The sequence below is a fragment of the Syngnathus leptorhynchus genome, chromosome 1 (genome assembly GCF_054491065.1).
Source record: "Syngnathus leptorhynchus isolate UIUO chromosome 1, UIUO_Slep, whole genome shotgun sequence".
Taxonomy (NCBI): Eukaryota; Metazoa; Chordata; class Actinopteri; order Syngnathiformes; family Syngnathidae; genus Syngnathus; species Syngnathus leptorhynchus.
This window is the reverse complement of record NC_141195.1, coordinates 17,281,193-17,307,817: the sequence shown is the minus strand read 5'-3', so window position 1 is coordinate 17,307,817 and position 26,625 is coordinate 17,281,193. Positions and strand designations below refer to the sequence as shown.

Sequence of the window (26,625 nt, the reverse complement as noted above, 5' to 3'; positions counted from 1 at the left end):
TTTCCGCGAGTTTTTCCTCATGTAATGACGTCATCATAGGAATGCATGCCCGCATATTAGCGGTTTACATTCAATTGGATTAGCATCAATGAATCAATTGATTATTAATCAATCAATGTTTGATCATTAATCGACAAATAGTAATTACAATGTATTTTGACTATCATTTAGACAACAGATCTTACAAAATTACAGAATCATTTTATCAGGGGAAAAAAATGACTGCAATAAATGTTAATGCAAAACACATTTCCTTGATTATTGAATCATCAGTGGAATCATTGCTTCTAAAAATACTCAATAATGACAGCCCTACTCTCCATGGACAATTTACAGTCCTCAGTGAAGCTGGTGTTTTGTGATTTTTTTTGGAAGTGGAGGAAGCCAATTCTGCAACAAAAAAAAAAACACACAGGCACGGGGAGAACATGTGAAACTCGATGCAGGATGCTCTGACACGAATTCCAAAACCCTGGACTCAATCCACTGTTCATTATTTGAACCATGTGTGTGAAGGAGGTAATTTTCTATAACAGGTAGGACAAGCAGCTCTCTCGGTCTGAATTCCCCATCCCCGGTTTGGGTTGTTAGCACAAATTTTGAGAAAGCCAATTGTGCATTAAAACAAATGAATAAAAACTGCTGTAAGCCATTTGATGTTTGTAAGATGCGTTTGGAATGTTAAAATGGATTTCAATCTGTTGTATATTTACTGCTTAAATGAATCATTCTAAACAATTTGTGCCAATTACTGGCAGTTTTTGGCTTTATTCCTGTGGCCAGTAAATATCAAAAACATTTTCTACCCCAATTAATGACAAACAGGAGGAGGATGAGTGCAGTTTAATGCGTGTAAACAGGACCAATCAAGGAGCAGTCAGTGAACAGTTGAAAATATTCCAAATAGCTGCAGATTGGAAAACAAAGAATCATCTGGGCGCGTCTTCTTTGGCTTGCAACGCCTCGGACGCCACCTGCAGGAAAAACACGACCGGGTCATTTGAGACGAAAAGGCTCGGAAGCGAGCCGACCCAAAAAACCTGCTCATCCGCAATGTCGTTGTCGTCCTGTCCTGACGGGTCCAGGTCTACCTGATCCGGGTCGTCGGCGGTTAGGAGATCCATCGGGGCCTCGGCAATGGCCCGAATGGTCTGGTCCTCCAGGGCCAACGCGGTGTCGAACTGCAGGGGGGACGGCGGCCCCTGCATCCCGTCTCCTTCCACGTCCAGGTCCTAAAGAAGAGGCGGATGGGCCCATTAAAAGGCAGAAGACGGCAACGGGTACTCCTCGATGTCCCCTTGGGGACGCCGTTCCACGCACATCGCTGAACTCCAGAGGAAGGCTCTCGGTGGGCCGAAGCTCAGCGGCGCTCAGGTACAGTTCTCTGGCGGCGGGGCTGGGATGCTCCTGCTGGGGGGGCTCCCACTCCGGCCTGTACATGGGTGTCGGGAGGGGGAGGTGAAGAGGGCAGCGGGGATCGTCCGACTGGCCCATGTGCACCGTACGCTCGCACGGGACGTCCTTGGTGCCCGGACAACTTTTGAAAAGAACCTGGTTGCTGTCCTGGAAAATGTCTGAGTGTGACGTTAAGGATTAGCTGAACAGTTGACAACAGAATCGTGCCATGAGCCTGACAGCCACCTTGTGACTTCACAAACCATTTGATCACAGGTGGTAAAAGACCCCCCCCCCCAAATATGAATGGCAAACAAAAGCAGAAAGAGCTCAATGATGAATATGTTGTACTGTTTTTCTTGAATTTGGAGGTTTTGTTTGTTTGTTTTTCAAACCAGATTCTTTCTCAGCCAAAATCACACAAAAACGTCAACCGCCCCACCCAAGACTCAATTCCAGAATCTCTAAAATTAGGCAGTCACAAATGATTGGAAACACAGTGACATCATTCCCAAATACTCCTTCTTGACTTCCTTATCACTACAAAAAGATTTGAGTGAATGTTTTCAGGACCCATGTTGAAAAGATGACATGGCCATTTCAACCGGACCCAGCATTTGAGTGACTCATTATTTTGGGGAAATCTGGTCACATTGCTGAAGAAATATTCTTCCTCTAGCTGGCAGAAGATTCAATTCTAGTCGTCATTGTGATGGCAAAAGGGTCTTACTGTGTGTGGTAAGTGATGGAACTTCTCAAATATCTTATGGCATGTTAATGTGAAAACATAGCAAAGAAGAAAAAAAGACTTTGTTCCTTCCTATTGAGTTGGTTATCCCTTTGTTTAGTGAGGGTCAACCAACAGACCACAGGAAGGATTTCATGTGGGCTCCCATTCAAGCACCAGAAGCTACTGCAAGCAGCCGGTCATAATGGGGCCAAAAGTTTCCAGACTTTTGAGAGGATACGGGAGACACAGTGGCGTGTCAGAGGAAGGCAGGGATTCGAGCATCGACTTCCATCCACCAAGGAAATGCATTTCTCCTGCACTGCTCGTGTATACGCCTACAAAATGGGAAACGGCATCAGTCAATTGTTTTGTTTGTTTTTTCCACTTCAGAATGGGACAATAAAGCTTGGAGAATGGAGGCATAACTGGATTCTAATCTTTTTCAACAAGACGCTGTTTTTGCCACTGTGGGTAATGAAAACACATGATGTGATTGTCTAAAAAATATATATGAGATTGCCCTGGCAGGTGTTGCTATGCGTCTCAGTCAGTGGAGAGCACCTGAGGACCCCCCTCGGTCACCGTCTGTCTTCGCTCTCTCAGCTGGCGGTGGAGCAGAGCTTCCACGCCGTAGCGACGACGGTAACGACGTAGAGCCTTGAGTTTTTTCAGGTTCTCCCTCTCCTTCATGGACAGGCCTTCGGCTCCTGTCAGAAGACTGCTTCCTGTTGTCGAAAACCAAACACACAGTTGGGCCGGCGGCATCTTGCGAGACAGTGATGGGCGATAACTCAATATTTACCGATGGTTTCGTGCTCAATTTTGCGGTTGTGTAGATATCTGCGCTTTTTCTCCTTGAGCAGATGCTGGAGACGTTTGAATTGGTCAATGTAGAGAGACTGCAGCTTGATGAGTTTCTCTCGAGTGAAGAGCGCCACCTCCTCTGCCGTGTACACGCCAGCATGTCTGCGCACGCAGAATACGTCACAGAGCGCCAGCCGTTACATCACAATGTGAGCGCACGCCAATCCCCCCGGCCCTATGAAAAGCTTTTAATACTTCTCAAAAGCAACCACCGGTGTTGCATCATCTTCCCAAAATCTTTTTCAGAGGTCTGAGAGTCATGAACGATGCAAAAAATTAAGCGGATTTTCATCTACGTGTGAACGTCTATGGTCCAGAAGGAAGCATTACAGTGATTCATTAAAAAAAAAAAAAAAACTATTCAAATGTATCTAACCTCACTATTTTTACTGATGAACATATTGATGGCTGGCTGGCTGGCTTAACAGCAAACAGCGTAATGACAGAAAAGTCCAGGAGAGGTCCGACAAGCAGGTCGGTAAACTTCTCAAGGTGATGCAGAAAACGGCCTGGATTGCTATTAGCTTCTTGAAAATTAATGTATGGTAGTCAGTGATGACCAAACTGAAGACGGAGTTTATTTCCCGTATGCACTGAAAAAAAAAGGGAGTACCTATGTTCTACTGTGTCAAGTAAACATAATAAAATTTCAAGTAGGAAAGTAGTCATTGGTATTTTGACAGGTGGAGATTAAGTGACGCAAATCAGCACCCTTGCAAGTGTGATGCATTTTTTTTCCAAAATCAAATCCTCTCAAAATGCATTTAAGCATAAGGTTCTAAAATATGAAAAAAATCATAATCAAGTGTTTTTGTGGTACATTACCAGTTCAAACATGGGCAATTCTAAACATTTTGGTCAGCAGTCATTTTTCATGGGTCATGGTTTTCATGGAAATAGCGAGGGGTTTCATTTGACTCCTTTTGCTCAATGTGCGTGACTAATTTTAGCAGCATAAGAAACATTCACCTTCTCAAAAGATTCAGTCGTAAAAAAAAATGTGCCGCTAGGCAACATTAGCTTCTGAGACTGTCCTGTTCAGGGCTCTGCTTGGCAATAGAGGAAATAAAACACGGGTGGGATTTAAACTCTTACTTGAGAGGATCTTCATGGTCACTATCAATGCTGTCTGCCTCACTTTCAGGGTCGCCTCTCCACGTCTGGTCCAGTGCCAGCGGACCCTGCTCCTCCTCGCTCATTGGACTGTCCTCATCTGGTCAAAACACATGACATCTTGCCATCACAAACACAATATAATAATATGGACAAAAAAAATAAAATCAAGGAGAGCAATCTTTTGAAATGTAGAAACAAAGCGTGGCAAAACTTGTCACCACATGGGATACAAAAGCGTTTACCGAGAATACGACTGGCTTCGGAGTGACCTCTATCGAGGCCACGCGTTTCGGCACGGCTGTATCCGCTCAGCTGGGACAAGAGCATCTCTGGTGACGGACCGGACGACGCCTTTTTCATCTGAGCACGAAGGGCCATGGCGTTCCTGCGGGCATGCTCGGCACAGAATGTCACACTAACAAAAAAAAGTGAGAAAGCTGTGGTTAGATCACACTTAGAAATGCAGAATTATTTTCCATAATTGAACATTTTTGAAAAAGTCATGCAAAAATTACTTTCCCTTGTAACTTTTTTGGGAAAGTTGACTACAATTTGTAAATAATTTGCTCAACACAGCCCATATATGACTTAAACTACTTTGAATCTGTACTCTATTTATTAGTGCCATTTTCAAACAATACATTTTGTTACTTGTACTTCTATAAGTCTATAAGTCACTTTTCCTGTTCCGCTTACCCGTCTTTCCTCTCGAGCTTGGGAGCAGCATTGGGGCAGCGTTTGCTATTCTTAGCGGACACATAATTGCATTGCTTGTAGGGGGCGCTTTTGTCCTCCAGAATGTGTTTAATGCAGAACTCCAAGCCATCCAGGCGGGGCTGCGAGCACGGCCGCTGTAGGAAGGCGCAAGTCTGAGCCTCCTGCGGACGCGTCGGCTGCTGTGTCAGTCGGTTGCGGCTGCTCGGCAAGACGTGGATTCGAATCCTGTTCATCGCCATGCTGCAAAGAGTTTCATAACAATGTGCATCTTAGGATGGACAAGATCAAAAATAGCAAAAATAAATCCATACATTTCATTTCCATAACACCTTTCAAAGAACCCATGGTCGTTTAAAGCATTGTTGTCTGTTATCTTGTATCCAGTTAATCACATGCTGCCATGGAATGTACAGGGTATAAATTGTGTTGATAGTAGAGGTGCAACAATAAATGACCAAATTACCCCCGAATTTTTTTTTAATTATACCTGCATTATGTTTTCTGTAACATTGGGGCTATTTAAAGCTTTCCACAATTAACTCCAGACATATATATGATTGTATATTGGCTTTGGTACAATGGTGATTAGTTTGTTTTGAAATAAGAGTTATTTTGGTGGCTATTTTTCTAACCCAGTAGTAAGACGGCAGGTGCACTAAAATCCTGCACGTTTGTCGGGGGACTCGCGGTAAGTGACCACTCAGGACCTTAAATGACATTGTTTAGAATACAATGACGTTTCTGATGTACCCATTCAATTCCCCATCAAGGGATGGCTAATCACTGAATTGGCCGCCCTATACCTGAACTTTATATTGGAAGGGCACCTATGCAGAAGTTTGCAATAAGTTTAGCGTGTCGGTTTTACATAGACGTCTTCAGATTATGCCAACAAACGTAGGAAGGCGTTGAAGACTCATGAATACTAAACAAGAAAATTAATTAAAACGAGAATTTGTGTGTTTTGCTCGCTGGTTTCTCCCATTAGATCCGACCAAGCACGCCGCGTTTCGGTCCGTCTTTATGATCTATGTCACTCTAAATGCGTCAAACCATTTTCATTAAAATGCTTCAAAACGGATATTTGTACCCTGGCTTGTTTATCCCTTATCAGTTAATATTTTAACGATTCTATTCTTTGTATACTACATTTTTTTACCCTTGTTTTGAATTTACTGCACGTGAGCAACTTGTAAATAAAGTTGTTTTGGTTTTTTTTAAAGACTGCGTCACTCTCGGGCGGCAGCGCCATCTTTGTCTGGGAGTTGCTAATCGTAGCTAAGCTAAAGCTTGTTGTCTTCACCTTGCAGCCAACATTTTGCGTTTTGCTAAGCCTGTGAAGCTCAGTAACATCTTATGAAAGGCGATAAGTGTATCCGTGACAGTAAAACGAGTTAATATGTTTATTTAAAGCTAATAAGTACGTCACGTACCTCTGCTCTGAGGATCTGCTGTACCAGGCAGCTGAAGCACAATGAAGACGAGCCGCACTTTTCCAACAGCAAGGCAGTTGGCTAGAGCCCGCCTCCCACGAACTCCAATTGGTCCAAGTGTCTCATTACATTTACCTCACTTGTTCCAATAAAAAAAATGGCAAACCGTTTGTTTATTTTTTTTTTTGTCATTAAAATTGCAAAACAATTAGAAAGTGTTCCCTTAAAGTATTTATTGACTTTAAAATGAAAAAAAAAAATGTTCACATACAACAGGATACCTGGAAGAATTTCCACTAACATTATTCATGACCAGTCCTGTGTATATTACAAAATTCCAAGATAAAGGAAAAGCTCTGGTAAATAGTGATTTGCATTGCTGTGTTGCATGGCAGTTGTAAGATTTTTTTTATTTTTTTTTTGACCTCATTATTTGAAGTTAATTTCGCACTTGCAACCGCAAGTGCAGTGCAACTTTTCAGTGCATTTTCTCTCTTCAAAGAATTACAAAATAAATGTGATTAAAACATTTGTTTGTTCACCTGTCAAACCATGAAGCATATGCACAAACTAAAACAAATAAAAGTTAACAGAGGTCAATTTTTGTCCAGCTGAAAACTAATTGTTGAAACACACAACAAATGGGACTAATCCTAGCATGGAGCAGACATCCAGATGATGAAACATCCATTTCTTTCTCTTCACAGGAAAACAGAATCATTATTGATAAACATACCTTGGAGCTGAACAGGTTAGTCGAATGTACAATGCAAATGGCACAAGACAACTAGAAGATGACCACCATCATCAGCTCATAAGCATTCACTGGACTTCTGCTTAAAAAAAAAAAAAAAATCACTCCCAAAAAAGGAATGCCTATATTAGAGACAGCCAACAACAGTTGGTTACTCAATAACTTGATATGGTTACCATCATTGTAAATCTAAACATGACGAGAAAAATACAGAGGACAAACAATTCACAATCGTTTGCATCTGTGTGCCAATATCAGCACAATGCATTTGAGAATTATTAGACCCTAAACATATCTTCTCTCTGCATCTCAGTCAATAAGTATGCTTTAAATCTTTTTTTACAACCATTTAAAACAATGACTGCAACGCTCATACAATAAAAAGACCGATATCATTTACACCTTTTTTTTAACAAAATGTAAAAATATTTCATGTACGGTTTTAAAATCTGTGCATACATTTATTAAATGTAGCAAATAAAATCAAGACCACAAAACCCATTTTTTGGGGCTAGGGCTGCTTTGGAGTCACGTCTATACAGTATTCATTGTTGATCAGGAGGAACATTAAAAAATGAGTATCATTTGAAGGGGGGGAAAAAAAATATGTTTAAAAAAATATCAAGCAATAAATAACACTAATCAAACACTATAAAACAACCTGGTGGGCATTTGTAGATCTAATCTAATATCTTTAATTTCCTCTAGAACCCGATGGGGGAACATGAACAACAATTGCAGCCAAAACAATAGCTACACCTTCCTGGGGACATGACAAAGCTTTTCAAGCCTTTTTTTTTTTTTTTTTTTTGTAAAAGTCCGTAAGAAATAAAACATTCCAAAAGTCTTCTGTCACATATGATGATTGTGAGTGAGGCTCCTAATATATTGACTTGTAAAAAAAAAAAAACAAGCGTAAAAGACAGCAGAAAGTCATTTGGGTAAGGGTGGAAGTGGGGGCGGGGGATCTGAAGGCAGGGGGGGAGGTCTGGTGTTGCTCCCCCGGGACCCTCCGGCGTACTTGTAGTCCCCGAATTGAGATCTGTAGTCAAACATGGACGGCTGTGAGGGCTGCACCCCCTGCGCGCTCAGAAGAGAGTTCAACATTTCAAAAGTGTCCTGGTACTCATTGGACTGGGCGCCACCCGTTGCACCGTGCCCGTTGGTGTCAGTCTTGTCGCCTTTGGGGTGCGAGTAGCTCCCCGGGAGGCTCAGCGCGGGGAGGATGTCGGATGAGGAAGACAGGGATGGCAGCTGGTAGGGATTGCGAGAAAGCTTGCTGACTTTGGAAGCGGAATGGGATCCCGCCAAAGGTTCCTGCGGATAAGTCCTCTTGCGCGACGACGAGCTAGTTCGAGACGAGTCACCGGGGGCTTTCTTGCCACTTCCTGCTGCGCCGCCGGAAGCGGACGAGTGCTTGTGGGAAGAGGAGAGGGAGGGGCCGCTGGAGGAAGGGTGATGGTGGTGGTGATGGTGGTGGTGGTTGGAGCGCTCCCCCCTGTGCTTGTCCCTGCTCTTGCCTTCCTCGGCTGAGCTCCCCCTTTGCTTTTCGGGCACGCGAATGCGTACTTTGATGTCCTGCTCCGGTCCCCTGGCGCCACCCCCGCCCGCCGCGGGGAACCTCATTTTCAAAGAGCTTCGATCGTGTCTCTCCTTCTCCAGGGGGATCTTCAGAATAATTGGCGATGCGTTGGCCAGGTTCGAGGAAGATGAGCCCGACTGCTGCTGCTTCTCCTTCCTTTGCTGCTGACCAATGAGAACCTGGGCAGCGTTAGCATAGTCCCGTTTCACGCTGGCTTCCATGTTCTCCAACTTCCTTTTCTGCGCGGCCAGGACGTCGGCGTTCTTGGCGCGGTACTCGCTTAACGACACCTTGGCAGGGGTGTGGACCTCGTGATTGGACTGCTCGGCACCCCCTTGACTTTTTCCACTCCAGGTGGCCGCGCTGCCAGGCGTCCCCCTGTCTTTGTCCGACGCCGGTGCCGAGAGGCTCATCAGGCCCGCCACAGTGCTTTCAGATGAGGCCATGGAGATCATGCTCATCATAGTGTCCCTCTGGTCTCCCTCCTCTTGGACCTTTGGCTTGGCCTTTGGCGTCTGACCTCCTGCCTGAGAAGAAATAACAGACAGGCTGCTAAGTAGGGTTGCATAATTTCCATGATCATTTATAAAAGCTCATGGGAATAAACCAGAGACATGGGGAAGCAGCAAAGTCAAAGCAGCACACCACACACACAAAGATTCTGAGCCATCACCCTTACAGAATCTAGTCCAAGACAAAATTTCCCATGACTGCCATCCCTTTGTAAATCTCCTGGTAAGCAAGGTTGCTCATCACACTGGAAACACAATCCTATGTACCTTCCAGTTGCGAATCCGCTTCAATCTGCTAGGCGTTTTTTCCAGAATCTGCAGGAATTCGTGCGTGAGCTCTGAACAAAAAAAAAATGGGGAAAACAGTCAGCTGGATACAATTAAAATCCACACATTGGTCTATAGTGTTCCCAAACTTCGATACATTGAAATATGAAGTCGGGATTCCAACCGCCGACCTTTTGGTCACTGGATGACCCATGTAACCAACTGAGCCACAGTCATCTTAAGTGATTTTTCTTTAGGGCAAGTGAAGCCGTGTCAAAGGCCATTCATTACTGGATATTTCCAAATGAAATTCATTGAGCAACTAAGAAGAGTCTTCACCAAGTAGCAGAGGTCAAAGTGGAGAAATAATCAGATATTGACCAGATTTTTTGGAGAAACCCATTTGTGACTTGCTTCAAACCTTTGTGCTAGTCTACAAGAGGCTTTGGTGCACATACCATCCAGTAGTTTGAGGGTTACTGTGGGGTCGACATATTCCCACCAATGCTTGCCATCCGTAGACACGGGAATCTCCCAGTTGGACCACTTGCAGGCTAGATGGATGCACACGCAAGCCACAACAGGCGGACTGTATTGCAGACAGAAGGTGGTCAAGTGGAGACTGTGTGGCAGCGTAAACCCACGAGAGCAAGGAAATAGCAAAGGGAGAAAGAATGGGTGGGGAGAGAAAAAAAAATATCCACAAATTCAGTATACTGCGTTAAATGCATTTTTCTTTCAAAACAGCTGGAACACACGAACGAGGAATATACCTGTTGGTGGCCATGAAGTAAGATGTTTGCGCCAGATCCTTGCTCGCTGAAACAACAACACACCAGAAAAGTATACTTAACATCTGAGTCTGTTCAACAACACAAAAAGCATGAATGCACGCCCCCCCCCCCCAGCCCCCAAAAAATATCAAAAGGGCTATTCGAGGCTCACCTCGGACGAGCTGGGTGCACTTGACAACATGCGTGTGCGGATGGTCAATGGTGATTTCGAATGCTGCAAGAACAGAGGACAAAACAGAAAAAAGGAATGAGTCAACTGCAGCCGCCAATCACGAATAAGGCGCACTCCAATTCAACGGCACAAAAAAAACGAATCCAGCGTTTGCCCAAACAAGAGTTAATTGTGATTTGCATGGCGTCTTCCACTAACATTCTGTCCTAAATGGAAAAAAACGGAGTTTATTGAGAAGAGCATGCCCGATGACGCGGCCTCCTCCCCAAACAGATGGCTTCAAATGAATAAAGAAAAAATAAAAAGAGAAAATATGAGACTGTAAGGATTTGGCTAGTTCAGTGGCTTGGTGGGGCATGAACGTGACTTTGTAGTGTCGCCAACGGCTTATGACCTTTCTGTTGGACAAAGGTCAAAACAGGTTACTTCTTGAGAATGACAGGGAGGGACGGACAATTCAAGGGAGCCGGGCTTTCCTTCCCAACTTACCCAAGGTCTGGAGTATTATGCTCTCAAGAATGACCAGGTCTTGGGCTTGTTGCAGGTAGGCCTGAGGTTGAGAGGACAGGCACATTACTCACTGCGAGGCCGCTATCCGTCCATACACAAGATCAGCCGGTCATGCAGTTTGCTTTTAGTCACGTCAAATTATCTCAACGGATTCTGGAGGTGATCTTCAGGAGCTGACTTTACTCCATCCATCTTTTAGAAACGTTGGATGACCGCAAGTTAAGGCTTTTGACATGTGCTGCTTAGGACAACGCAAAAACCTTTGCAGAGGTCTATTTGACGCAGGCGGGAGGACACGGCCGTACCCTGTTGGGTAAATACAGGAGTGCGCGGAGCACAAAGGGGAGACTTTTAACCATCTCGAACTTACATCACTGCGTACATCTGGTGAAGGGTCCTGCGGATTGAGACAGGCATGGGCCACCTTGATAACGTGTTCCAGCTTTCGGGGTTGCTCCTCAACCTTGGCGGCCAGGAAAAGAGCAGCAGGAGAAATAACCTAAGACAAAAAGAGCCGCAAGGATTTCAATATTCAGAAAGTGAAATCTAACGGCAGGAAAACGTGCTATGAATCACACAAGTAGCATACTCACATTTCTGTGAAATCTGGTGAATGACTGGACCATGTAGAAGCGATGCATGTACACGATGGCTGTATTAATTGTAAGCTGGGACCTAATACGTGATTGTTAAGGTAAGTAGCATAAACATTGAACCACAAATTCTTTAAAAAGCATTGTATCCCGTCTTGTTTTCTTTTTTGCGATGAGTAAGGGGCAGCTAATAGATCATGCAATTTTGAGTGGAAACACGTTTGTGATCTTGTCCCACCACTACTACTAATGACATACAAGTTCTGCCCTGGATTTAATATCGTCAAAATTTCTCTCATCAAAGACCAAGTACACGTGTTACAAAATGCCCCTCAAAAACCTCTAGGTGAATAAGGCCAGCTGTCAAATCCATACAACTTGTATCATTTTTTTTTTTCTATTCTTATGGCAAATGTTTTTCGATTCAGTAAATCAACACACATTTTCGGAATCACCAATGGCCATGTCACTCTAACCCATCACGTTGGCTCTTATTTCCCATGGCTTCTAAGGATAATTTCGGGAATTCTCTCAATTACCTGTGCTAAAATGTTTGAAACTCGGATTCTACACAAAGGATCCCACCTCAAACCTCGACCCCAAATTAATTGGGGATCTTTACGCTAAGACGTTTTAAAGGAGCAACAACTGTCTTAATATTTGTCACCAGAAAATGATTACAGATCATTGAAAAATAATCTCTGTTGATCCTGGTTTCTTGCAAATCAATTAACTTTGGAAACTGTACGCGCATGGGACTTGATTGAAAACTGTCTTATGTTAAAGCGCTGCAATTCAAAACAAATTTCCTTCACTCTATATTACTAGCAAAAACAACTTAACGTCAGACAGAAAAAAAGTGCACCAAACATTGTGCTAAAAGGCAAATTTTCCTGAAATCAAACGTGAAGTCTACGGGCTCCTAACAAAGTGAAATTTGTGCGCGAGCTAAAGCTAACAAAAACGTGCTAACGTAAAGGCCCAAGGCCTTTGCAGCAGCAAAACAAAAATGGACGTCACGTTACCTAAGCCTAAACCACAACAGAGGGACGAATCGCGGCGAGAAAACACTCCAGCCGACGCGATGCAAGAATACGAATGCACACGAGAAGCATGAAGAAAGTAAGAAACCCTCCCGACCGAGAGTCGCTTGCTAGCTTGGCTAGCTAACAAGCGAAGGCGGCTAACGCGGCGGCTAAAAAGATACACGTTGAGCCGCTGCCCCATGTCCTGCAGCAGGTTGGCCGCCTGTTGCCTGTACGACAGCTCCTTGTCCGGGTCAAGCCCGGCTCGCCGAGACGGGTTGTTGTCGATCTCTTGCCTGTTGTAGTACCATTTGTTGTTACAGCTTGCGGGGGGACTACGAAGCGAAGCCGCCATCACTGACGAGGGGGACAGTTTAAAATTGCGGCACGTCACAGGAAATGCGTCACGCCCAACCAGGCCAAGGGAGGGGGCGAGCGGGGGGGGCTTTCTCTTGGTCACCACCAGCAGGTATTAGTAAAAAACCTGGGGGTGTCATGAAAAACACCAAGTGAGGATAAATTATGCTTATTCAAAGAGTTTTGGAAGCTTGTCTTCTTTCCTCACTGCATTTCTATTGGACATCAATTATTCAACATTTTTTGCTATTTACAGGCCAGCAAAGTCCTTATTGCCTATTCCCTTGCAAAATGCAGGGGGTCCACTACATAAAGTACAGTGCTGCCATGATCTATGAGGTTCAACCATAACGTCAATCATTAATAAGAGCAATATTTTAATATTGATACTGTATATACATTTGTGGTTTACTCTTTTCACTGTCTTTGTGGTTGTCCCGTTGCTAAATTAAATCGTTTAGTTGCAGCTCCAGCTGTTGTGAAATGGACAATACAAAATTTTATTGTACTTTTGGAACATTGCAAGAAGACAATTATTCATTCTTGACCTAGTTCAATCAATAACTATTATTTTACATTAGTACGTGGCAAAAGGTTTTTATCCTATGAGCCAAAAAAAGTTCTGGTCGTAGAGTTCCAACCCGTCTGAAATAATCATAGTGATGGCTCGCAGGTAAACGTCACCCCCTGTAATTCAGAGGGGCATCACCACTTCTAGAAAGACTTTTGTACTGTGATTGGAGTCTTTGGTATCGTTGAACCTGGGTGTTGATGTGAAGACCGGTGCTCAGACACTCCTGACATATTGCTTATAACTGCATGCAAACACAGACAGAATTTGACAAAGCCAGTATTCAAACTTTTTTTTTTTTTTTAATCAAAAGATTTAATTTTATAAAATGAACAACCAACCGAGGCAATGACCAGGCAGTTACAGGCATCAAAATTATCTACTATCATAAGTAGTTGAGTTTTTATTTGGTCAGAATTCACACAAATTTCTCTGGTGTCATAATCAAAAAGACGTCTACTCTCAAAATGCCTGAAATGTACTAAACTGTTCAGATTGCCAAACTCAATATTGTCAGATTGGAGGACAAACAAATGAAAAATCTTAACGTGTATTTTGAACACCACTAATGTCGTTTGTCCAAATCTGCCAGTAAACAGATGTACATGCTAAGGATGGAAACATGGTTGCGTGCTTGAAATTGTGTTCATTCAGATAGAGTGCAAGAAGATTTGACAATGATAAAAATAGGTAACAAAATAGTAAAGATAAACTTAAGTTATCAGTCATGGTCACTCAATTTCTAACATTTGTCAAGTGTGAGAGAAAACAGTAGAAAAAGGCAGATAAAACTATAACGTGTAAGCAGGCAAAAAAAAAAAAAAACGTTCTTTCCATTTCCACTACTTCGACAGTTTTTGTCCAGTAACTCAACACTTCTTTTAAAACCTGATAACAAGGACACAGTCTGTGACCTGACTGAATGTCAAAAACAACACAAAAAAACAAAAACAAAAAAACAAATTCTTTACACGATTCCAAATCGAGCAGCACGCTTCACTTTCTTTGCCTGTTGGGGGGTAAAAAAGGGAAAACCATATACATACACAAGATGAACAATCAGTGGGTGGACTACAGTCAAGTCTCAACTTCTTGCTGTATGTTTGTCACAAATTCACTTATTTGCCCCCAAAAAAACCTCCCTGAGAAATCAGCATATTTTTTTTTGTTATTTCCAAATTGCCCCAAGATGCCAAAGGCTGACTAATTGGAAAGTATGAAGAAAGAATGTTCAAATCTGTTTTTTTTCTTCCCAAAATCAAATCACGATGTGCTCAGAATATCTTACAAATTGACAGCTAACTCAAAAGAAGGCAATCAGGATAACGTCTATGACTGGCAAATACGACCATAACTTTTTTTTTTTTTTTAATCACTGCATCATTAAAAATTCAATTATTTTGTTTTGAATAAATACAATTGTTAATTTTACAAATATAGCACAATAGTATCGCAGAAGCGTTTAAGTTCCTAAATGTTTGCTTCTGCCCTTTTCTTTTTAACCAATACAATATTTTTTAAAATCTCTCTGCATAAAATAGCTAAAATAATTTTGCTATAACCATCAGAAAAACAAAGTTACCTCGACGTCCGCGGAGCCAGTCACGGCGCCGCCTGTGAGGATGCCGAACCTTTCCTTCCTCTTGATCAGCTTCTCATCTGCTTCCATCTGTTGACGACAAAAACATTCAACATTTAAGACCTCACATCCAAATAAACCCCTTCACCTATGAGCTGAACTCCATCACCACTGAATGAATTCACGCATTTTGCAGATTGAAATGAATTGAAATAGCATTAATGTGTTCCAGCTCCACAAAGTCATTACTGTATATTTATTGGATGTGTGCCCTTTCGGGGCGGGGCCTAGTGAGGGGCTCTGCAACGAGAACTATGGGAGCCTGTATGGCATTGAAAGCCTCCTCATACAAAACATTTTGGGCATGTCAAAAGATGGAATGTCTGCTTGCAGCGGAGTACATGGGCGAAAATAAAGGCAAACAAAATGGGGGTATATATTGAAATATGGAGCTCGCTTCCCTTCATTTGAATGTCATTGAAGCAGTACATATTTTTACCACAAGCTTCGCCCTTTTGCTCACAGGTACAAATTAATCTATAAACACAATTTTATTTCTATCAGTTGGAATGCTCAAATGATTTTTCATTTGCACGATAGCTTCCTCGAATTTGGAATGGGCCAAATTTGAGACGTCGCCACATCATTTAACTGTGATTCAAATTTTGAATCGCCGCAAATCAAGTGACCGAGTCTCAGCCACTCATAAAAGTTTGTGTTACTAGCCCACGCCCTGAACGAGTGTTGAGTGCAGCTCGGCCACAACGCTACGTAGCCCTCAGTCTGTTGCAAAATGAGGTCATGTCACCTTTTGCGAAACCGATGACACGTTCATGCCGAATCTCTCCGCCCTCTTCTTCAGCTGATCCACGTTGACCTGCGACAGACGCCAAAAGTTTTCACACGTACATAAAAGAAAAGGATGCCAATGCATCAAAAGAATATGAGGCGAGGTTGGTGCCGTGTGACCCGCTTGGCGACCCTTACCGGCATGTTTTTGGCCATGGCGGTGCCTGAGCAGGAGAAGGAAATGATTGGTGTCGCGGGTTGCTTGTACATGACGGACAGCAGAGTAGCGCCAAAGAGTCATCATACACACCTGTGGATGAACTTGAAGCACTGATCGGTAAGCCAAACCTAGAAATGAAAGCACACCAGCAAAAAATATGTTACACCGCAACAAATAAAAACACTTTAAATGACTGATTGACCTTGGTATCAAAAAAATGTCCTCATTGTGAAATCCCGTGTAATACCTAACCTTTACCCTTATACAAGACAAGCGATATGCTAAACTTATACAAACAAAAATGTAGAATGTCCAAGCCCAACCAATTGCATATTTTCAACTAGCACCCAAGCCCCCGATGGCCAAATGTTCTTCCCGTGAACATACAAATGTTTTGACTTCATCATATTTGTCACAAAGCTCAAACTTAATGGTGAGTAGGCAAATCACCGGGTCTCACCTGGCCGCACGCTGGGCCTTCTTGTCCTCGGCTGATGCAGGCAGATTGAAGCGTTCAGCGCGTTTCTGTAGCCGCTGCTCAACAGAAGATTACAATTGTTGATAAATGTGAGGCTGTGTAACAAGTGATGGGGAAAAAAAAAAAAAAATCACGTGTCATACTTCGCCAGCAGCAGCTGGAGGACATATCTTCACTATCTTTTTCTCAGTGGGCCTGAAAAATAAGCACATAAAGAAAGGAAAAAGACTGAGGGTAAAAAAACCCACAACACTTGTTTGAATTTTAAAACATTTACAAAACATTTCTCCTCCACTTCCACTAACAACATGTTTGCAAACAAAGGAGCCACTTGACTTAAGGAGTCAGTTAAACCTAATCAATACATTTGTAACTATTTACTAAGCAATTCCTCCAAGCCTTCCTGTGACTATTTTTCTATTTCTAACTAAAACACAGAGGAAAAAAAAAAGAAAAAAAAAAAAGAGGCCATTTAGAATAAACTCACAGCTCTGCCACGGGAGATTCCAATTCTTTGACCTCTTTGCCGTTGTCTACAATCTCGCCTTTTGAGAAGTCCTTCAACGCAAACGGAAACAGTCACAATCCCAACATCAGACAATATGGGCATTAGTTAACTTTGCCGACTGGCAACGTTACCACAGTGTCATCCGCCAGCACATCATCCACATCCTCTTCTTCATCGGTGGCTTGTGTGATAACATATCAAAGACAAAACACACAATGTCAGCCACACAAAATCATTTGTGGATTTCATGAGGATAATAGAAATACCAAATAACACAGGTGGGTGAAATTCAAAATTTTATCACCTTGCTAGATTAACAAAATTTCCCATAAATAAACACTGGCAAAATCCTGAGTGTAATTGGATTGACCGCTTCAACCTAAGATTAATGTAGCAAGAATTTAGAACATTAGATGATAGGTTCTGAAGAAACTGTGGGGAGTTCTGTGTCCTTTTTGTGCATTTTTACCTATAGAAAATCTGATGGGGGGGGGGGGGGGGGGGGGAAACACTCTCAAATGAGAGTAACTTGAAAAGAACTTGATTATTCCTCAACGCTAAAACTTAACTTAGTAAATTCAAAATATCCACCAATAAGATTGTATGGACCTAAATGCACAACTTAATTTGTTGTCTAAGATTTACTTGAAGTGTACAAGTAATTTTTCTCACCGCAACTTTTAGCTTACCGTGCTCATCTAGGAAGGCCTGCAGGCGTGCGATCAGGTCCCCCTTGTTGCCTTTGGTCTCAAGACCTCGGGCTTCACATTCTTGCCTCAGCTCAGCAAGCTAAACCCAACAGAAAATGTTTCACAAATCAAAACGTAGAAAATTGTCTATATTGAGTATTTTCTTTCTGTACACCCAATGAGTTCATGAGTTTGAAAGACTGCGAGCAAGTTCCCCCTTATTTATTGCTCCACTGGCAGTCTGCCGACCCGGCGGCAAAGAAAATTATTTTGATAATCACCTCACGTTTTCATATGACGCCATACTTTTAATCTTGACGCAGTGGCACTTGTGATTGAAGTTGTATTTTAGTTTAGTCGAATTGAAACATTCAAGATATTTTTTTTGTAAACGTAATCGGTGCGTTTTGATCTTGGGCGCAGAAAGCTCAAGACAACGTGAGCACATGCTAACGCTTAGCTTTAGCATTAGCAGCCATTCGACACGTTAGCTGCACCAGCACAACCACTTTTGGTTTTCTCGCCACTCCTACAGGGGACATCAAAAAAATCATCCAAACAACTCCCACAAGAAACGATCAAAGTTGGGTAATTGCAGTCAATGAGTGGCGCGACCAACCTTGAGTTTCTGCAGCTCGATCACTTCAGCCATTTTTGTTGATCAATCCCTTTCGTTTCCTCCAATCAAACGGCTGCAGCTTCTTCTTCTTCTTCTTCTACTGCTGCTTTTTGTCATCGTCTCCCAACTTTTTAACATCTCGCGTTACATTTCAAACTTTCATCAAGGAAGGGTGGAATGTCTGTATTTAAAATTTAAGCATTCACTAAACATATGCAGAACAGGACATTAAAAACCAAAATGAACGAAGAAATAAAACCTAAATTATGAGATAAAACATTTCCTTAGATCCAAAATAAAAAGCATAAAACATCTCCCGAGATCCAGTCAAGGCCCGTTTGGTTGTGAACCATATGAATATTTTGATCATTTCATTTCGTCATTCATGAACTAAAAAAAAGGTGAATATGCATCTATGGGGAAAATATATTCTTGTTTTCTGCCCGCAAAAGACGCGTAGGTTTCTGAGCACCGCTTCTTACAACTTTGCGTCAGCGACACCGTGTGGATTAATGGGACAACTTTTTTTTTTTTTTAATCAGATGATTGACTTAATTTGATTGAGCAATTGCAAAACCAGTTCATGAGAAAATGGGAGAAGTTACATCTCCTTGCATTTCGTAATAAGCCGGAGAATTTTTAATAGCTTTTAAAGATGTAATCTAAATGTTGTAAATGATGTAAATGTAATTCATGCTTTTTAGCAATTGTCATCGTTCTTGTACTCTCCCAAATAAAGCCCTGATTGGGCTCAAGTTTCTGCAATTGACAAAAAGTAGTTTCGGGAGGCTATTCTGACATCCTGGAATGAATTTTTTGCAGCTCAAAACCCCCCCAAAATATATTTCATTTTTGAAATACAAACACGGTTATCACAGGGAGCTTTACTTCAAAACATTCCAATTATTTTCAAACAGTTGATGACTTATACCAAGTCACATTTGCATAGATCGTTAAAAGTCTTACTTGCATCATAATTTGAAACACAGTGTATGGTTGAAGTTACATGGAACCCAGCACTACTGATTGTAAAGTCAACTGACATAGCATCATAAGAAATTCATTTCATCTTAGATGACATTCTTCAAGAACCCCACATTCATTTTCTTCATTGCTGACTCTTAAGCAGTGCTAAGAGGAAAAATAAGTCAAATACATACTGCTCAGTTTTGAGACTTGCGGACAATTTGAAAGAAAGCCAGATTCCAAAGCAGAACTTTATTTTCAAAGTGGTTTACCAAACAACTAGGCAGCAATGCGATGGACTGAAAACTTTCTAAACATATTGTCCCATTCATTGCTTTCATTCTTCATTTTCCCATGAAAACAAATCAGCGCATGTGCGCACGCACACCCGCCGCCACTCACGGCTGCATGCGAATGGCTCCGTCTAACCGAATGACCTCCCCATTAATCATGGGGTTCTCGGCTAGCGCCGCCACTAAGTGGGCGAACTCAGCAGGGTCGCCCAGACGTGAGGGGAAGGGGACTTGGCGCGCCAGAAAGGAGCGCACCTTCTCTGGAAGTCCAGCCAGCAGGGGAGTGGAGAACAGACCTGCGGGCAGGAAATTTGTGGATTACAGGCGAACCTCCAACCTCTTCTATTCAGGTTCCCAACCAACACACACCTGCGCTACCAAATATTGATATAAAGATGATAACAATCACCTACATTTTAATAAGATTATTCCATTATTTGTCCCACATTGGGAAATTCCAGACAATTCCAATGACCGCCAAACCAATTTCATATAAAGTGAGATTGCAATTAATGCTTATTTTAATCAAAGATTAATCAGTCAATTAATTATTTGATTTGTCGGATAAGACAAAATGTTGATGACTGTTTTTCAAAGTATACATGGATTTTGAAAATGGATGATTTGGAATAAACAAAGACCAATCTGATTAAAAAAAAAAAATCAATTTACAGTTGAGAGGTTGAAATTGAAATAATCATTAAAAATCCAGGCTCAAAACAATGAATCGATTGGCAAAATAGTGGTAATTTCATGTGATAATAGTTGTTAGTTAACCAGTTGTTTCACCTCAAATTTCAAGATCTTATATATTACCTGCAAAAATAAATATTTTACAGCTTATTTGAATTATGAATACAAACATTGAAATGAGAAATCACATTAAAGTGATTTTTTTTTCTTCCTGTACTGGGAAGAATCAGTTCTACTATTTCATTCTTACTGAGCACCAGATGATGATGCTGAAAGCACCGAATGGTTAATCAGCGGCCTCGTTTTAAAACAAACACCTGAGCTAGCTATAATCAAGACGTTTATTTTCTTACCCGGCGCTATAGTGACGACCCTGATGCCCATCGGGGCCAGATCCCTCGCAATGGGAAGGGTCATTCCGACGATGCCGCCTTTAGATGCCGAATACGCAGCTTGACCAACCTGGATGCAACATGCATGTACAACAGCGTCACTCAATGTATTGTACTCTATACACATACAAGCTTTTCAATGTTTTGATTAATATTCTTAATCTAACAAATTTGCGGCCATTTTGAACACCAAGACAGCAATGTGACAAGTGGCTGGCATCTTTGTGGAATGCTCTAAAAAAAAAGGAATGAGAATTTTAAAGGCCTCTAAAATCTTCCGGAGCAAAAAAAAAAAATTCTGACTGAATCATGGGAGTTGCTTTATTCTCATTTGGACACCAGATTTTCTCAAACAGTCCCCCCAAGATGTTAGTCGCCCCTCACACACAAAAAAAAAACTCCATTCATTGAGAACCCGGCATGCTATTTTTAAAATCCTTCCTCGTTGCATTTTTTTTTTTTTAGCCGCTCCGACTAGATTTTGAACATTTTGGGGAAAATCTTATCATATTACAATAAAACTCACTCAATGCAAATGACATAATTTTGTCTTTGAGGACTCAAGACATTCAATACCTGGTAGAGATTTTTAATATATATTTTGATTTCTTCATTTGGTAGGGTAAAGAATGGTCGTACAATGTTGGTTAATGAATGAGTTCATTTTTGCAAGTGAGCGGAAAAGGCGTGAAAGGCTGCGAATTGCAATGGCGGACGGGCTTTCGGCCAGCTCACCTGTCCATCAAAGGCGGCCACACTGGCAGTGTTGACAATGCAGCCCCTGTGCCCGTCTGCGTCCGGCTCGTTTTTGGCCATGGCTCCCACAGCTAGACGAATCACGTTGAAGGTTCCTGCGATGTTCACCTGCACAACACAAATTGAACAGCATCACAATCAATCGATTTTTTTGTTATCTTTCATTGACATCCCAGATACTACTGATACTGATATAAACCTTTATATGAGTGTATAGTTCTTTATATCCTAAAATATAAATGTTCCTCAAAACTGCATGAAATAAATGGCAATTTATTGTCTTCATTGCTAGTTCCTTAAGATGTAAATACCAAAGTGTTGCTGAATATTACTGAATCATATAAGCCCAAAGAGAATGTTCTTGAATTTTATTGATGTTGAATTGTAGTGTATTGTGTTTAACGTGATCAATTATGCATACATTCGATAAATGTAACTTGTCTTTTCTTTTGATCGAAGGTCTTACATTGATGACGCGCTGAAAGTCGTCCAAGCTGTGAGGGACGTCCTTCTTGAAGTTGTACGTTTTGACTGCAACGGCGATGCCGGCGCAGTTGACAGCCAGGTCTAATTTGCCAAACTTGTCTCGTGCCAAGTTCACAGCAGACTGCACTTCCGATTCTGACGTCACCTGCGAGACAACACGGGCTTGTGTCATGCATGGAACCTTTGCTGAAACTTTCCATGGAATAAAGATGTCATTTACAAGATTAGTTCAGGCTCAACAAGCATCATCATCATTTGTGTACTTGCATCTGCTGGAGCAAAGGCACATCTGTCTCCAAGAGCAGCCGCCAGCGTTGATCCTTCGGAAGACGGCAGGTCCACGATGACGGCCGACGCTCCACTCTGCACCAGACGCTCCACAGTGGCCCGGCCTAGACCTGATGCCCCGCCCGTCACCAGACCCACCATATTCTGAGGCCGCAAGTAGAGGAAGCCATTAAAAGTAACACCAAATATAAAACTCAACCAAAGGGATAGTCACTGCATACTAAAGTAATAGCTGCCACACCAGGTTAAAAAAAAAAAAGTTCAGGATCATGTTAGAATGTGGATCACCTCTGGTGACTGGCAGAGACATTTTTGTATTTTATAAATCAAGGTTACTACTGACTGGCAGAGTAATTTTTATATCTTATAAATCAAAGTTACTGACAATGCTGCACATCTATAAAAACTAAAAAATAGGATAGTAATTTCAAATTTCAGATTCAAACAGCAGACACGATATTTTGAGATGGACTAGTAACCTGAATTGGAAATAATTGCTTTGTGAAATTTCTCACGTTGCAATATGAAATGTTTTTATTTTATTTTATGTGTACACAAGGTCACACTGACTACTGCGAGACGAACGACGTAAGCTGCCCCAGGTATAAAGTGAAATTATGGATTCGTAAAGAAGGCTAGGCGGCATACTTGTGGGCACCTTTAGGAGTTTTGGTTGAATGAAGAGAGCTTGTGACAACATCAGGCTAGCGTGGACATGTTAGCAGCCGGCTGCAAAACTTGGAAACGAGCACAACCGGGATGACTAACACGACACAATTTTGTATTTGACACACATGCAACTTTTAAACGTGCGCAATGGAAGATGACAAAGGTTTCTTTTCTGTTTTGATTTCCTTTGCTCACCTTGACACACCGGATATTCGCCATGTTGAATTGCAGGCAACCGTCACGTCACCAGCGCCAGAGATCGTGTGTTGACCGGATGCGTCACTACACGTAAACTCTGATGACTCAATTTTTTAAACTTGAACACTAAAGATTAGATTACACCAAGTTTATACAAAATAGTTTACAGTTGTTAGTAAAATGAAACAAAAATGAACAAATAAGGTGCATTTAAAATCACAAAAAAGGCATTCAAAAAGAGACAAAAAAAGAAAATACGGTATTAAGGAGCAATGTAGTTGCTTATGTGCTTGTCTATTTTTAACTATTTAACATGATTGCATTCACAGAAGTTTATTCAGATGGAGCAAAAGCAATAATAATAAATTATATTTATAACGCACTTTATATTCGGAGGAATCTCAAAGTGCTACATGGCAAGTAAAAACAAGAATAAAAAGCAAGGACAAGTATAAAACAACTGGACGACAACCAGGATATAAAAACAGGAATTACAGAAATGCCAAAGTAAAGAGGTGAGTTTTAAGTCCGGTTTTGAAAGAGTCAGTGGATTGGGGTGCTCTTAGGTGGTCGGGGAGGGAGTTCCACAGTGTAAATGCCAAAAGCAGTGTTTTATCACATTATTCAGACTCTGAGCCTTGACTTTACTGTTACTTAAAATAGTAGGCTATTGAATGGAAACACCATTTACACAGTACACAGACTTTCAACCTTTATTCAATCACAAAATAAAAAAATACATTGAGACCGATGTCTCCTTTTCAAATTGAGTATTTTTTTTAACCGGGAATATAGCAAAAAAATTACAATTTTCACCTAAGGGTACACATACTAGTTGGCGTGAAAGAATTCCATTTCTTGTCAAAAATGCACTATTTGGATGATTTTATTCATATATAAAAACATGATCGGGACTTTTCACTCTTAGGGAGAAGACCTAAAGATGCTGGCCCCTGTTAGCAAGTACTCCTGAAGTTTTAAATGTATTTTCAAAAAGATCAACACAAGCTAATACAGGTAATTCAATACACGGGCAGCCTCTCGTGTCATATTTACAGGATGCTTTGGTTGCCGTGAGGAAGACAGTAGGCTGTATAGTCATCTCCCAGATCTGGTGTGATCCTAAAACTATACAAACTACTACCTCATCCCACGCACAGCCCCACTGTTGTGGTCTGGGAAACTAGATGACCGACATCACACACGTTCCTCTTGTAGCCTTCATGGAGATCAGTCTCAGGTGGTAAACAAGCATCTTGGGAAGCTGGGAACATTAAAAAAAAAAAATAATAATCAGGTGTGGAACATTGGGATGGTGCAACTTTGAAAACAAAGTATGGTCAAACGTATGGTTTTATTGCGGTACAATAATTAATCGATTAATTGACAACGCATCGATGATCAAATAACCAACAGCTTTGCTGTTCATTATTAAAGGGTGAGAACTTTTCAAACTGAATATTTTCCATATCCTCAGAATTTCAGCCTCAGAAGAATAAATCTGATTTCTGGAGTTTTCCATGAAAGCTGACTTGATTACCTTTTGATTTTTGGTTTTCAAAATTAAGTTTTTGGCAAACATTTCTTTTTATAAAACAATGATTGATATTTCTGCCCGATAATCATCAGTTTGGCATTTGCTGCTACTGTTGCAACCCCAAATAAGACTGAAAAGGCCAGCGTGCTGCAGCAAATTGAAACTGAGTCATAACTTGCTTATCCCTCCTCGATTTTCCTTTTTAAGAAATGCCAAAACACGTGCTATCAAAGAATGAATGAATGAGTAAATGAATAAATAAATAACTTTTTTTTTTTTACAACTGTTAAATGTATTTCCAATTTCCTTGTCACAATTGTACTATATTGTTTGCTACCCTATGAAACACATGTGACAGCAGGCATGTTTTGTTTTTAGCTTTTTTTTACGTCCACGCACGAAATACGCTATCAACTTCGCCCCTCCTAGCTTAGCCTCAACGCAGGCACGGAAATCAAAAGAAGCATCGACTAATCTTTTTATCATACCCACTCGATTAAGTTCCATCGCTTAGTACTCATATCGCGTTGGTTAAATGCTAACCCGATCACCATCTGAGCAACGCAGCGAGTTAACCACTTTGAAGACATGACTATATACACAACGTAAGTGCAAAGCAACTTGAAATCCTCCTCCAGGCCGCCAATGAGTCTTTAAGCAGAACGGCCGCAAAACGTCGTAACAAGTCCCCGCTAACGGGCAAGCAGCTAGCTAAGCTAATATCAGTCGGCGCTCACCTCAAGTCCCCCTGGCAATGAACCGAACAGAGCAGTGGCGGGCTACAGGGAAAAAAAAAAAGGAGGAAAAGCGTGCCCCGCGCGGAGTCGGTAAGGTAACAAAAAGAAAATAGGAAAAAACAAGAACACGAAAGGCAACTTTTCTTTGCACTGCAGTTCAATTCATTTCCGACTGTCATCGTCGCTCACCATTATTATTTTTTTTTGCGGAAAGCGGAACTGGTTTCTTCTTCTTTTACATTCTCCTTCTTTCTTTTGGCGGTTGGCAAAAAAAAATTCTGGTGCATTACCGCCACCTTCTGAAATAGAGTGTGGGTCTGGATAATCCTCATATTTAACCACATTATTTGTCCAAATAAAAATACAAACACAAGATACGAATGCATGCTCTCATGTCTCTATTGCATAGGTGTCATATACTGAAGCAAATCATGACCAAAACTGCCAATCAAAATATTAACAAAAATAAAAGTAAATAAATATATATTTAAAAATACATATATGTATATATATGGAAAATAAATGCAGAAATAAATAGAAAAACAAATATATAAATACAATTAAATATCAATTAATGGATGTATATTTTATTGTTTTTATATTGGCTTTTATCTTCACTTTTATTTTGGATTTTGGCAGTTTTGGTCCTCCCTCTGACTGACCACAGAGTAGCATAATCTCTCACAAAAGAATTTCTTTTTAGCATTTTTGTCATTCTATGTGTGATGGAACCCACACAAAAGCAACATTAACCCAAAAAGCTTTGCAACCTATGGCCCAACTTCATGATCCACAGAATGTGTTCTCTTGACCTTGATGACCCATTTTGAATCCTCAGCGATGCAGAAGAGCAATCTGATAAGACAGCCACCACTGCACTTTTTGCTGCGACCGACTGGCGACCAGTTCAGGGTGTTGTCTGCATTTTGCCCAATGTCAGCTGGAATAGGCTCCAGCATACAAGGTGACCCCGAACAAGATAAACGGTGTTGAAAACGGATAGAAATGTCATTTTCTGAAGTTATATTTTTAATTCCATATTAAATAATGAACTATTTAAAACATCTATTTGATTATTTAGTGGTGCGTTTAACTATTCGATGGCACATTTATTTGTTTGACTCATTAAATTCCATATTTAATTGACCATTTCATCAGTGACATTTTTAAGTATATTTCATGGTTTATTTAATTTTGGCACTTTTGGTCCTCCATACTTTTTGTGATGTGGACAGGCTGAGATAGGAGGGGGGAAAAAAAACACAGGAAGCAAACTCCAACAGTGGGCAGGCCAGTTTGTCGCACATCTCATCCCAAACGGGCCCTTACATTTTTA

General features: G+C 41.3%; 4 protein-coding genes and 2 long non-coding RNA genes across 10 annotated transcripts; 1 reads left to right on the top strand and 5 right to left on the bottom strand.

Moving 5' to 3' along the window:
• Nucleotides 1–830: 830 nt before the first annotated feature.
• kansl2 (KAT8 regulatory NSL complex subunit 2) lies at nucleotides 831–6,398 on the bottom strand. The gene is made up of 10 exons (XM_085918891.1): nucleotides 6,256–6,398; nucleotides 4,802–5,062; nucleotides 4,348–4,520; nucleotides 4,085–4,202; nucleotides 2,928–3,091; nucleotides 2,687–2,850; nucleotides 2,364–2,460; nucleotides 1,321–1,574; nucleotides 1,041–1,232; nucleotides 831–974 (listed from the first exon to the last, which is right to left on the bottom strand). Exons 2-10 carry the CDS (start codon nucleotides 5,059–5,061, stop codon nucleotides 930–932), a joined length of 1,467 nt encoding a protein of 488 aa, XP_085775017.1. The 5' UTR covers nucleotide 5,062; nucleotides 6,256–6,398; the 3' UTR covers nucleotides 831–929.
• A 75-nt stretch (nucleotides 6,399–6,473) lies between these two features.
• On the bottom strand, nucleotides 6,474–12,875 carry ccnt1 (cyclin T1). Of its 3 annotated transcripts, none has more exons than XM_085918877.1 (9): nucleotides 12,647–12,874; nucleotides 11,440–11,521; nucleotides 11,217–11,345; nucleotides 10,826–10,886; nucleotides 10,316–10,378; nucleotides 10,144–10,189; nucleotides 9,829–9,992; nucleotides 9,371–9,441; nucleotides 6,474–9,118 (listed from the first exon to the last, which is right to left on the bottom strand). In XM_085918877.1, the coding sequence occupies exons 1-9, from the start codon at nucleotides 12,817–12,819 to the stop codon at nucleotides 7,943–7,945; spliced, it is 1,965 nt and encodes a 654-aa protein (XP_085775003.1). In that variant the 5' UTR covers nucleotides 12,820–12,874; the 3' UTR covers nucleotides 6,474–7,942. The 3 variants fall into 3 exon arrangements, with proteins under 3 accessions (XP_085775003.1, XP_085774994.1, XP_085774983.1); XM_085918868.1 differs by having other exon boundaries at nucleotides 10,144–10,199; nucleotides 10,317–10,378; XM_085918857.1 differs by having other exon boundaries at nucleotides 10,144–10,378; nucleotides 12,647–12,875.
• An 806-nt stretch (nucleotides 12,876–13,681) lies between these two features.
• On the bottom strand, nucleotides 13,682–18,435 carry sarnp (SAP domain containing ribonucleoprotein). The gene is made up of 11 exons (XM_085922742.1): nucleotides 18,275–18,435; nucleotides 17,656–17,755; nucleotides 17,098–17,147; nucleotides 16,946–17,016; nucleotides 16,602–16,653; nucleotides 16,441–16,514; nucleotides 16,071–16,108; nucleotides 15,959–15,984; nucleotides 15,780–15,848; nucleotides 14,975–15,061; nucleotides 13,682–14,401 (listed from the first exon to the last, which is right to left on the bottom strand). Exons 1-11 carry the CDS (start codon nucleotides 18,305–18,307, stop codon nucleotides 14,360–14,362), a joined length of 642 nt encoding a protein of 213 aa, XP_085778868.1. The 5' UTR covers nucleotides 18,308–18,435; the 3' UTR covers nucleotides 13,682–14,359.
• Nucleotides 18,436–19,124: 689 nt separating this feature from the next.
• hsd17b10 (hydroxysteroid (17-beta) dehydrogenase 10) lies at nucleotides 19,125–23,106 on the bottom strand. 3 transcript variants are annotated; one of them, XM_085934607.1, is made up of 6 exons: nucleotides 22,807–22,993; nucleotides 22,128–22,292; nucleotides 21,841–22,005; nucleotides 21,354–21,482; nucleotides 20,580–20,688; nucleotides 19,125–19,829 (listed from the first exon to the last, which is right to left on the bottom strand). In XM_085934607.1, exons 1-6 carry the CDS (start codon nucleotides 22,846–22,848, stop codon nucleotides 19,639–19,641), a joined length of 801 nt encoding a protein of 266 aa, XP_085790733.1. In that variant the 5' UTR covers nucleotides 22,849–22,993; the 3' UTR covers nucleotides 19,125–19,638. The 3 variants fall into 3 exon arrangements, with proteins under 3 accessions (XP_085790733.1, XP_085790819.1, XP_085790907.1); XM_085934693.1 differs by lacking the exon at nucleotides 22,807–22,993 and adding an exon at nucleotides 23,013–23,106 and having other exon boundaries at nucleotides 19,126–19,829; XM_085934781.1 differs by having other exon boundaries at nucleotides 19,126–19,829; nucleotides 22,797–22,835.
• A 4-nt stretch (nucleotides 23,107–23,110) lies between these two features.
• On the top strand, nucleotides 23,111–26,371 carry LOC147062334 (uncharacterized). Its single transcript, XR_015068568.1, has 3 exons — nucleotides 23,111–23,530; nucleotides 23,944–24,032; nucleotides 26,128–26,371. It is a non-coding gene; the product is annotated as an uncharacterized LOC147062334 (long non-coding RNA).
• LOC147062335 (uncharacterized) lies at nucleotides 23,715–25,478 on the bottom strand. The gene is made up of 2 exons (XR_015068572.1): nucleotides 25,290–25,478; nucleotides 23,715–24,279 (listed from the first exon to the last, which is right to left on the bottom strand). It is a non-coding gene; the product is annotated as an uncharacterized LOC147062335 (long non-coding RNA).
• Nucleotides 26,372–26,625: the final 254 nt, after the last annotated feature.

Bases quoted from the DNA above. Each gene is read 5' to 3' on its own strand.
- kansl2 (XM_085918891.1), bottom strand. From the start codon at position 5,061: ATGGCGATGAACAGGATTCGAATCCACGTCTTGCCGAGCAGCCGCAAC. The intron at 4,521-4,801 runs GTAAGCGGAACA...TTTTTTTGTTAG, and splicing joins AAGCTCGAGAGGAAAGACGG to TGTGACATTCTGTGCCGAGC. The intron at 2,461-2,686 runs GTGCTCTCCACT...CCCATTTTGTAG, and splicing joins TGACCGAGGGGGGTCCTCAG to GCGTATACACGAGCAGTGCA.
- ccnt1 (XM_085918857.1), bottom strand. From the start codon at position 12,819: ATGGCGGCTTCGCTTCGTAGTCCCCCCGCAAGCTGTAACAACAAATGG. The intron at 11,522-12,646 runs GTATCTTTTTAG...ATCACGTATTAG, and splicing joins ATGGGGCAGCGGCTCAACGT to GTCCCAGCTTACAATTAATA. The intron at 9,119-9,370 runs GTACATAGGATT...ATTTCTTCTCAG, and splicing joins AGCGGATTCGCAACTGGAAG to GCAGGAGGTCAGACGCCAAA.
- sarnp (XM_085922742.1), bottom strand. From the start codon at position 18,307: ATGGCTGAAGTGATCGAGCTGCAGAAACTCAAG. The intron at 17,017-17,097 runs GTAACGTTGCCA...TTTGCGTTGAAG, and splicing joins TGCTGGCGGATGACACTGTG to GACTTCTCAAAAGGCGAGAT. The intron at 16,109-16,440 runs GTGAGACCCGGT...TTTCATTTCTAG, and splicing joins AAGGCCCAGCGTGCGGCCAG to GTTTGGCTTACCGATCAGTG.
- hsd17b10 (XM_085934607.1), bottom strand. From the start codon at position 22,848: ATGTTGTCACAAGCTCTCTTCATTCAACCAAAACTCCTAAAG. The intron at 21,483-21,840 runs GTAAGACCTTCG...TGTGTTGTGCAG, and splicing joins ACTTTCAGCGCGTCATCAAT to GTGAACATCGCAGGAACCTT. The intron at 20,689-21,353 runs GTGAGCTGGCCG...TGTTGCATCCAG, and splicing joins TGGCCGCCTTTGATGGACAG to GTTGGTCAAGCTGCGTATTC.